At 39.9% G+C, this 11823-nt stretch overlaps 1 protein-coding gene across 1 annotated transcript in view; it reads right to left on the reverse strand.

Annotated features, from left to right (window-relative positions):
- Positions 1–11146, reverse strand: part of LOC139744461 (structural maintenance of chromosomes flexible hinge domain-containing protein 1-like) — a gene marked incomplete at its 3' end in the record, with an annotated part of 35786 nt that extends 24640 nt beyond the window's left edge. Inside the window, exons 1-5 of the mRNA XM_071654895.1 lie at positions 11000–11146; positions 7698–7776; positions 5731–5892; positions 5052–5134; positions 2286–2417 (exon numbers count right to left, since the gene is read on the reverse strand). Coding sequence (XP_071510996.1) covers positions 2286–2417; positions 5052–5134; positions 5731–5892; positions 7698–7776; positions 11000–11146 — 603 coding nt within the window. The remainder of the gene's footprint in view (positions 1–2285; positions 2418–5051; positions 5135–5730; positions 5893–7697; positions 7777–10999) is intronic.
- Between the last annotated feature and the right edge of the window lie 677 nt (positions 11147–11823).

Raw genomic sequence — 11823 nt, forward strand, 5'->3', positions numbered from 1 at the left:
GTGCACATGAAATTTGTATTTATGCATGGTAGTATAACGTAAGTGTAGGGATTTATTTTGAACCTTTTATTATAAGTGTATCCCCCCTTCTTTTATTACAGGTACCACCCCTCTACACATAAATACGTCAACCCACACATACAGTAGTACCGGTATTCACATCCACATGCATCCACACACCCTACCTACAATTGTATCACAGACACACCACATATCACATGACATTTTCCACTCTTTCACTTCTCACCCATTGTTCCCTGTAATACTGAAATCATGCCTAAATCACCCAAGCCTGCACATCATTTACATATTATTATGAATATTTAGTTTTAACCTTTGTTTCTTTATTTGCATGTTTTGTTATGTTGATTTTGTGTATGCATATTTATGTAACAACCCACATTTACATGTAAACCCATGCCAAATCATGTGAAGAATAAACTGGCTACAAGTTAGTTAGCCAGGGGACTCCTTCCAAGTAACACATGTGTGCTGCCCTAGTTTGCTTTTAGTGTGATGAGTGCTAGAGAGCCAAGTGAACCCTAGCCCTACATAAGTAATGTGTTAGATTTAAATTCACTGAAATATCACAACAAGATATTACCTGTGTATACAGGCCTAATTGTTAAGCGTCAATTTACCAATGAGAAAAAAATGTGTTCTGATGATAAAAACCCAATCAGGGTTCTAGATAAAACTGAGTGAATGTTGTTGACCTATGTGGAAATAATTGACTTGAACAGATTATTCCTTGTGTCTTGATTTTCTCCTTGTATAGGTGAACAAGACATTGCATCATGCATGGTTGCATTGTACATACGATAAATAAGAAAATGTATAAGATAGCCTCAGAAATTGTTGGATTGGTTATTAGACTATTACAGGTGTCACATTATTCAGTCTAGAAGACTGAAAATGATCTGATTCCCAACATTTTTGTGTGTATCTGTGAAATAATTCCAATTAACCCTATTTATACAGAAAATAGGTAAGGCCTAAGCCATACCAATGACCAACTTTCTAACCTAGTATGTGCATGTGTCAATTGTGAAGAAAATCATCCACAATAAATGTTACAACTATTAAAGTCACATGAAATTACAAATACATGACAAGTTGTACCGGTAATAAAAATGAACTATTGGTTAGTTCCAATGCAAGTTTAGATATAACATTGTACCGGATACTTCGAATTCTCTGGCCTACTCGGTACTTGTGTATCAAATCTTTGAAGAAAAAAAAAATGGGTTTGCCATGAAGATTGCATTGAATTGCATGTACATGTAATAACACAACCCGTTTGTGTTTCATGTAATAATTACATGAATTGTAAATTATTGTAAATTGAGATTTCGTTGATTTTTTTTTTTCTACGTAGCCCGACTAGACGCCGTGCGAAGCACGGCAGTTACTGCGTACATGGTACCGACCTAGCGCTGGGCCGGCTGTGTCCGTCCTTACCCGGAAAAGTTTCTATGTACGTACACGCACAGCCCAGTCGCTGTACATAATAGCCCGCCCGGCGTCTGGTCGGGCTACGTATTACTTTACCGCATTCACCTATCCCGCTTTCGGTACTTCTCAACGAAGAATCTTGTAATAAATGGAGTTTGATGGCTTTTAGGATACGTAGCCTACCGAGTCTTCTGACGATAGAACTAGCTCTCATAATATCTTGGAAGAAGGACATGTGAATCTGAAAAGGAGGAGTCCTTTGATTTTAGGTTAGCGCTCTCATCAAATGAAAACACGCAAGATCGTACAGCAGCTCGAGCTTAGAAGCACTAGCACTGGACACTGTGTACGATGATGCAAGTGAAGTGCGGCCAGCGCTCGCCGCGCCCATAGCACAGCCAGCCGTAGAGCTAGCCACAATTGCTCTACGTATAACTACTAGTAGTTCCGCAGCTCACTCGGCATGTTGGCTTGATTTCGCTGTAAGTTGGCTTGATGTTCGCAGTCAACAAGCAGTATTCCGCAATTCAAATACGTATCGCCATCGTATCGAAGGGTCTTTTTCCAGAAAAGTATGTTTTGTTTTTCGCTTTTTAAAACATTTGAGAAGATTCCGATTTCCAAGATATTTTCACACATGTTAAGTTACATATCTACCTTTCATTTTATACCCAAAGCACCTTCTCTTTCGCATGTTTTGCACAACCGAACACTCATCCCCAGTCCCTTTAAAGGGTTAACATCAATCTGGTAAATCTCTCAAGTCTGTAAGAGCAGCAGTCTGAGCGATGGAAGAGGGTAGTATAGCGCCCTTACCTGGTGTTGTCAACCTCTTTCTTCTTCCGCTTCCGGTTGAACTTGGAGAGGCGGTAGATGGCCCAGTTGTTGAGCTCCCTCGACGTCATGCCCCGCCCATTGTCCATAACGGCAACCATGTTCTTGTCACTGGTCTCGTCCAGGTACTTTGGGGGCGAGAGTGGGAACGGAAAAGAAGTGAGGCCTCAGTATACCCGCATGATGTGAATCTGACTAGAGTATAAAGAGTTCCATCACAGACGAGTTAAGAGTTAGTGATAAAGAAGGCCTGCAATAACCAAACATTCCTCTAATCATGTACATATAACTCATCATCCGTATACCCCCCCCCCCCCCCCCATAAAAAGGGGTAATCATAGAGAGAGGCTTGGCATTAGAATTGGCCCTATGGTTTGGGGTGACTAGGAATATCTGCAAGCATTCAGGGCCTTCAACAAAAGGCACATTATTTCAAATTATGTTTTGATGGCCGGATTGGGTCGGCAAAAATATGTAATCACGTACCAGCAAATTCTTTTTATATGTTTTATTCTTGTCCAGAAAAGGGGAGGATAACTTGCAGGCTCAGCGCTTTATAAATGAACACATTTCGGCTACATTCTAGCTGCAGCCACCAGGTTTGCCAGGTCAACACTATAGTCCCCCATGCCTATTTTACAGCCATAGTCTATCTATCAAAATAATGAAGTCCCAATGAGTGAAATGCTTGCTGATTGACTTAGAATAATTACAAGTTAAATTTACACGCCAGTTTTACGATATGAGTTTAACTTAACTCAAACCAAGCCAGGCTGCAAGCATATAGAAGAGGGCATGCTAAAATACATGCAGAAAGCATTCTAACTGGCCCTCCCAAGGGCTTTTAGATGAAGGTGTTGTCCCATTTATGACACAGTAACATTCTGTAAGTATGCATTCTTTGTTGGACAGAGTATGAGTGTGTTTTTATTTTAAGCCTCTTGTCATACCTACCAACTTTCACTTTATTATCATGGTTTACTGTATCATCTTAATGTGTTAGTAAATCATTTCATTTTCTTATGTCCTTCGTATTTTTCAGGCCACCAAATTTTAATGTTGGGCCACCAATAACTGGAATTTGATGGATTTGGTGGCCCAATTGGGCAGTCAAAAAAACAAAACAAAACTAAACAACAGCAACAGTTAGTGCGCCACCTTGCACAAGTAAATCAATGAGAAAATGTGCACATGGTGGTGTCTGTGGAAGAGTGTGCATGTTTAAGTTCTGTAGTCACACTTGATGAACACTTGAGTCAAAAGGGATCCAAGCTTTCAATCCTAGCAGAATCTTTGTCAGAGACAAAATGACAAACACAAAAGGCAAGCAGACACTTATGTGGGCTACAGACATAGAACAACATGATAGACACTATCTGGGAGGTCCTGGGGATACAAAACAATGAAAACAAAAGGGTTGGGTAAGGTGTTGTAAGCAGGGAGCAAGTCACATATGGGAGGGGGATTAGAGCCCTGGAATGAGCAAACACAAAGGAGGGTAATGTGGGACCAGTGATAATCCACAAGCTCATTGGTGGGTAGCCTGTGAAGGATAAAGATGAATGGGGAGGCAATGTGAAACAAGATCAGGAACTATACCAGAGTGATGGGCATAGAGTGAAGAGGGGGCTAAACAGAAGGCCCACATGCTGGTGTATACAGGTGTGGCAAAAAATAAAAGTGAGCCAATTAGCACATACACAGTACATAACATCAAATGTACAATGGACAGTATCATGTACTATGGAAATTGATGGCCCACCAAACAGCATCCAATATGGAAATCATAATCAAATTTACATCAACATCTTCCCACTGAAAATTGACATCCACAGGTATAAACTCATACTATGGAAATGTCACCATACAAGGTTGTAGCACCAATGTTGTAAGAAAAAAACATTTAATCACATTCAGTGGTAGTTCTAGCCCTTCCAATATAGTGCATTTTATACTGTGATATATTTGCAGTTGTTATAAGAATATCTTCCTCTTCTTCTTTTTTTATTTTTGTCATTTTGCCTCTAACGAAGATTCTGCAACGATCAAAAGTGCAGACCCCTTTTGACTCAACATCATTCAACTGGCTCCCACCACTGGATAAGCAGTTTTGAACAACTTTTATTTGTTTTTTTCTGCATCATGAACATCTGTCAACACATCGTAAAGATCTACACTGCAGATCATGCATGAGTTCAAATATTAATCAGAGGACAAACAAGAGTGTCACTTGCAGAGAGAGGAAATTATTTTACCATTTAATTCCTTTACACAGGTTTAAATATGATTTTAAAATTATCACAAAATCACGATTACCAATTCCAAATATCAATCCCTGAAACATCCTCAATGGTAAAAACAAACAAACAAACAAAAAAACCAACATGATATGACATCGCACCATATTTTGATAGAGAAAATAATTCCTATTTGAATAAAGTTAAAGACAGCAGGGCTTTTCTCACTTGCAAAGATTGGCTTTCAACCTGCAATAGTTGCGGCAGCTTAGGATTCTAGCCCCATGGTTTCATGGAGTTAGGCCTAGCCCTGTTTCTGTTCTCAGTGGCTTTCCAGGAAGCCGGCTAGCCCAACCAACAGTCCTGGACTATTTCTCACAAGCGATGTGGTGGGCTTAGGACCAGAACTGCAGAGCAATGGAGTAGGAAACGTTGCCGACGTAACAAAAGGGTGAATTCTAGTTGCTTCACGAACACGGATCACTCAACAAAATTGGCTCACATGCCCTCAAACTACATACTTACCAATCTGATTTCTATAATCCTGGCCCCCTCGTTGTTGCTGGTAGCAGCTAGAGAGTTGTCAATGAGCTCAGCAATTGCAAATGCTGTTAAGGAAACAAAAAAAAAAAGTGGAAATAACTGGGAGGTGACACATACTCATCGACATTTTGACAACTGATGACAATACTGCCTGAGCCGGAAAATGTTCTGCTCATTCATGCCACTGCTACACAGATATTGACATTCCCAACAGGGTAACATGGTCACACAGTACATGGTACATCTCTTTTAATGTAGGTCAATAATTTGAAAATTGACAAGGCTGCTTATCTGGTATTAGAAGTCTACCTCACCATTGTGCTCTACAAAGTATGAAACAATTCAAATAATCGAAATAAAGTTCAAAATTATGATGGATGCAGAAACACGCTATTTTGATATTTACAAGAGGTTATCATTACATTATGGCAATCACTGCTTAAAGATATTATCATCATCATTGTTATTATAAAAAAAAATCACTATTCTTATCATAATCATCATCATCATCATCATCATCATTATCATCAACCTCATTATCTTCAGTACAACTGAGATTAAAGTATTGCTATTACAATATTACGTGATCTCAGTACAATTCTGTTTAAAGGATTCCTTGAAGTGAACATTTTTTTTTTAAGCAAGAGGGCGCAAAACTTACGGAGTGGGTTCTGGCCTTCACTGGCATAGTACTCGTACATCCCACTCCTGATGAGGGTGTCAAAGTGGGGCAGGTACTCCACCCTCTCTTGGGCCGGAGCTGGCAGAGTCTGCTTGATGTGGTTCAGCAGGTACAGGGTGTCTCCATCATCCACCAGCTCCACTGGGAGGGTAAAGGAGAAAGACATGGGTGAAAGAACACTTCTTGTAAAGGTTAGAGGTTAAGTCAAATCATGAGTTACGGCTCGACTTTGCTGCGAATCTGCTGCTCTCTTGATTGAACAAGATTGCTATTTTCATGTCTTCAGACTTCACAGATCGTTGTGTGTTATCATGACATCACCTCTAATAGAAGTAAAACACTCTGTCCCTCAGATAGAAGACAAGAAAATAAAGTAAGGTCCCTTTTTGAGGAGTCGCAACCCACACACATAACAGATTCCGCTTCATTCATTCATCGCATGGAGTAGGGGACATACATGTAACACCCTGCACCTGTGTCATTTTTAAAACAAGAGACCCGCGGGTCTAGCGCTCACCTGAGTATCGCAAGTTCACCTTTCACGCAATCACTAATCTAAATTATTCACAGCTCTACCAAAATTTGACGAGGCATTCTCAAGTGGAAGATGAAAATGTACAATAAGGGCCCAATTTTTTCAAGATTCCTTAATTTGGGGGAATTGGGGTCCCCTGGGGCCCTCTGGGTGGGGCATGGTGCCCAGTTTGATAAATTGAGATCCTGACCACCTAGGGATGCTACCTGCCAAGTTTGACAAAAATCCATCATGAGGTTTTCAGGAAGAAGATGAAAATGTACAATTCAGGCCCCCATTTGGACCCTTCCAACCACCCCCCTCCCCCTACCCCCAAGAGGGGCACCCCTGGATCTCCTATGAACAAACTTGAAACTACAGTCATTAATGTACTCACTCATAGTATTATCTCAGCTCTATAACTTCTGATTCCAGAGAAGATTTTTAAAGATTCCTTCATTTGGGGGGTTTGGGCCCCCTGGGGGCCCCCTGGGCGGGGCATGGTGCCCATTTTAACAAATTGAGATCCTAACCCCCTAGGAATGCTACCTGCCAAGTTTGGTGAAAATGGGTCATGGGGTTCTCAAGAAGAAGATAAAAATGTACAATTTAGGCCCCATTAGGACCCCTCCTCACCCCCACCCCCCCCCCCCCCCTGGGTCCCAAGGGGGGCACCCCTGATTCTGCCATGAACAAACTTGAAACTACAGTCATCAATGTGCTAACTCATAGTATTAACCTAGCTCTATCACTTCTGGTTCTAGAGAAGAAGGTTTTTGCGGATTCCTTAATTTTGGGGGGTTTGGGCCCCCTGGGGGCCCCCTGGGTGGGTCATGGTGCCCATTTTAATAAATGGAGTTCCTAACCCCCTAGGGATGCTACCTGCCAAGTTTGGTGAAAATGGGTCATGGAGTTCTCAAGAAGAAGATGAAAATGTACAATTTAGGCCCCATTAGAACCCTTCCCCACCCCCCTCCCCTGGGTCCCAAGGGGGGCACCCCTGATTCTGCCATGAACAAACTTGAAACTACAGTCATCAATGTACTAACTCATAGTATTAACTTCGCTCTATCACTTCTGGTTCTAGAGAAGAAGATTTTTACAGATTCCTTAATTTTGGGGGGTTTGGGCCCCCCTGGGGGCCCCCTGGGTGGGGCATAGTGCCCATTTTAACAAATTGAGTTCCTAACCCCCTAGGGATGCTACCTGCCAAGTTTGATGAAAATCGGTCATGGGGTTTTCAAGAAGAAGATGAAAATGTAAAAAGTTTACGCACGACGGACGACGGACGACGGACGACGGACGACGGACGACGGACGACGCACGACGCACGACGCACGACGGACGCCGGACGAAGGGCGATCGCAATAGCTCACTTGAGCCTTTGGCTCAGGTGAGCTAAAAAAAGGAATGCATGGAGGAGAAGACTCACCATATGTCTCGTCATCATGGATTTCATCTCTGTTTGTTGTTGCTATGACGAAACGTGAATTATCTGCAATATCAAATCTCTGTATTGGAAAAAAAAAACAGAGAGGTAAGAAGCAAACAAATGTATGGAATCATTTAAAGTACAAAGAGAACTGCCTTCATGAAATATCTAAATCACTAATAATAATATAACAATAATAATATATATAATAATATATAAGTAATATAATAATATCTAATAATAATATTGTCATAACATCTAAGTCACTACTGTAAAAGTACTCACTAATACAATGTAGCACTAATTCAGCTCTATCACTGCTCTATCACTATCAAGAGACCCTGGTTTTAAAAAAGATTTAGTTTCTCATAAGATTCTCTACTTTGGGGGGTCTCGGGGTCCCCTTAGGACCTACGTTGTAAGGGGCATGGTGTCCATTTGTTCAAATATTAAATGTATCACCCTAGTAGTAATATTGTCTGACAAATTTGGTACTAAATTCACTATGCGTTTTCAAGAAGATTATGAAAACATGTGAAAATAGGCCCCTACTTCGGTCCACCCCCCAAAAAAACAAACAAACAAACAAACAAAAACAAAAACAAACTGAGCCTCTATGGGGGCACCCCTGGATCTCCTGAACAAACATGCACTTTACTTGCTAATTTTATGCTTTTATAAGATTATGTACATAGTACTTCAAACTTTATAATAGCAATCTGTAGCTCTGTCTCTCTGGGTTAAAAATTGAAAGATTCTTTTCTTCTCCTTTCCTTCATTTGTGCAAATATATACTTGGTGAAAGTTTTACAATTCATTTTTAAGAATATGAAAATGTGAAATATTGGCTCCCAGTTTGGTTCCCCACCCCCACAGGCCCATGGGGTACCCTCCCCCTCCCTCCCTCCCCCCCCCCCCCCCAGCTTGATCCGCCACTAACAAACTTTAAAGGACAAGTTCACCTTCAGAGACATGTGGATTGAGTGAATGCAGTAATATCAATAGAACACATCAGCAATAGTTTGAGGAAAATCAGACAATCCGTTTAAAAGTTATGAATTTTTGAAGTTTCTGCTTAATAGTCACTGCTGGATGAGAAGACTACTACAGCTTGTGATGTCACATGTGTACAACGATATAAAGAAAGTATAAGGAAAATTCAAGATATCTTCACTTTTCTCACATAATAAAAGAATGCTTCACTTTCCTCGCATAATAAAAGAACCCTTCACTTTCGTCTTTCAGAAGGTAAGGGGAATAATATTACCCTTAACATACGTCTGTGACAAGTCGAGGGAATGTGCACCTTTTTCAAAAAGTAAAATGTTATGAAATTCTCTTTAAATTTCCCTTATATCGTTGTACACATACAACCCTGTATGACATCATAAACTCTAGTAGTCTTCTCATCCAGCAGTGACTGTGCAGATACTTTAAAAATTCATAACTTTTGTACGGATTATCCTATTTTCCCCAAACTTTCACTGATGTGCTCTACAAATATTGAGCACTTCATTCACTCAAACCACATTTTGAAGGTGGACTTGTCCTTTAAACTACAGTCACTATTCTAAATGTACAGTACTTACTCATAGCACTAATTCAGCTCTATCACTGTTGATTCCAAACAGGAAGTTTTTATTAAAGATTCCTTTCTTTGGAGGCAATGAATCCATTCTTAACAAATTGGAATCCTATCACTTCAGAGATTTATATTTCATGCACCGGTAAAGTTTGGTAAGAATCCATCACTGGGTTGTCAAGAAAAGCTGAAAATGTGAAAAAGTTTATGCATGATGAATGCCAGACAATGAGAATTTGCAATAGCTAGTTTGAGTCTTTAACTCAGGTGAACTAAATAGGCTACTTCTACACTGAGCATTTAACATTTCGACACCACTATCATCATGATACTGAATCCAACTACATTATGCAATCAGATATGACTTAAGTTTGTGACTATAAAAAATTACAGTAGAACGACATTTAGTTAAGGACTACTTGAGCAGTCATTTGACATGATGTTAAAATCACAAAATGACACAATAGATGATGTCACTCGTGAGTAATCGCAATGAAAAACCTTGATGCAGTTACCGGTAATCATGGCCATGTCATGTGATATGACTGCTGGAAAATTTCATGTGAGTTGGTAGTGGTACATGTACTTTTGAGCTTTTTGTGTTCAGTTTGTTTTTTGCTCTTTTTCAGGAAGAAAGGGTAAAAACAAAGCAAAAGAGAAAAATGTGATCTGCTACGAGTGGATCACATAAAAAAGGTGAATCCTTCACATAAAATCACTCTAGTGTTGGAGAGTTTAGACCCAAGAGTACTAATGACTAATGTACTTAGCAATGACTGGGTGGAGGATGGAGTTCAGAATTTTCCATGGAGTTCTACCAGTCTATTTAGACCCATTTCTTTTTTCTTTTTTGTAGATCTATACAATTGTAGATCAAACGTTAGACCTCATTTTTACTCTATTCACAATAGGAAAGTTCAATATGACACAATAATGTCATCATTGCTTCATCCAATTTTTAAGCTTTGTTTGCTTGTTTGGCAATTTGTTTGGGGTTGCTGAAAAGCTGAAATGAAGCTTTAGTCTAGCGCAACTGAAATAAATTGCTAGCTAGAAATCCCTTGTGACCAAGATGTCTACTCAGTTTGAAGGTCCAAGAGCAAGATGTCTTATTTTAACATCCTCTTATAATTTACATTTCTACTTCTTGTTATAGCATATATGGCCATGGGCGAGAAAACACTTTTTAGTACTGGCCCGGTTTACCCAGAATCCAGATTACCACTCCACTGCACTGTCCTTTGCATTTACAACTCAATTTGCATCTTTTTGTGCATCATGACTGCTTAAATTTATGTCACTATTTTAGATAAACTTTAACAAAAGCGAACAGGAAACTACCGGTACCAGACCTTCGACAGAGAAAACTCATTCTGCAATGAATTTAAATTTATATCCAACACTCAACAGTAACACTAATTCAGATCTAAAGCAAGTACTCTAACTGTTAGTACAGGGTACGTGACGTATGACAACAAACAGTCAGTCAAGCAAACGTGCAAAGCGAGCAGCAACAGCACACACGCGGAACAATCCCACAAAAGCGGTTCACATGCACACAGCACAGGCTAGTCAAGCAGATTCCAGTAACTGGCGGGCGGGTAGGGTAGCGCTTGGCCCATGTGCGTGGAGGGACGCGAGGCCCGCCCGCCACAGATCTGCCACTGCTAAAATATGGCGTACGTCCTGCGGGAAATTTAAGCGCGGCATTTTGGCTCACCTTTTTTATCAGGTCCTTAAAATCGTTGAAACTAAAGACACCACCGAGAGTGATCTTCTTCTCAGGCTCAGATCCACTCCGACGATCATAAACATACACAACGGAGTCTTCTTCCACTGGGGAAAATGCACTCGTGGTGGCTGCCATTTTGATGCCTGGGATGTGTATCGATTGCATGCCAGCGATGGATCGACCGGAGATCAAGAAAAAAGTGACAATCGATCATATCGACTTTGGCCTGATGAACTGAGTGTTAATAATAATAATAATAATAGTAATAATAATAATAGTGGCTACTTGTATAGCGCACAGGTCCACTTTTCAGTGCTCAATGTGCTTCAAAAATGAAAAGATATATTATATTTACATGCATATACATATTCAAACATTTCAACTAATAAGAAAATGGTAAACAAAAACAAATATATACCAAATAAAGAATACAACATATACCAATTAAAAATATAATATTGATCCAATATTAATGACATACAGCAATTACAGTCCTCAGTATGAAAGGAACAGATAAGTTTTAAGTTTGGATTGGAATGACTCTGTCGATGACAGTTCCCTTAACTGAAGAGGTAACTGATTCCACAATTTTGGTCCCATAACAAAAAAAGTACGATCACTCAAACAGGTGTTTGTTGTTTGTTTGTTGATGTTGTTTTTTACAATAGTTCAGTTTTATAGAGTTCATAGCTCAAACAGGATTAATGAGAATTACAGTAGGAGCACAACAAGAAGTAGGGTGATGATCTAGGAAGAATTAAGAAAAAAAATACATTTTTTTTTCTTTTAACATCCGTTAGTGTGCTGCCTTC

This window comes from Diadema antillarum, unplaced genomic scaffold, assembly GCF_040938485.1.
Source record: "Diadema antillarum isolate AM-2024a unplaced genomic scaffold, OU_Dant_1.0 seq00001177_RagTag, whole genome shotgun sequence".
In the NCBI taxonomy this organism is placed as follows: domain Eukaryota; kingdom Metazoa; phylum Echinodermata; class Echinoidea; order Diadematoida; family Diadematidae; genus Diadema; species Diadema antillarum.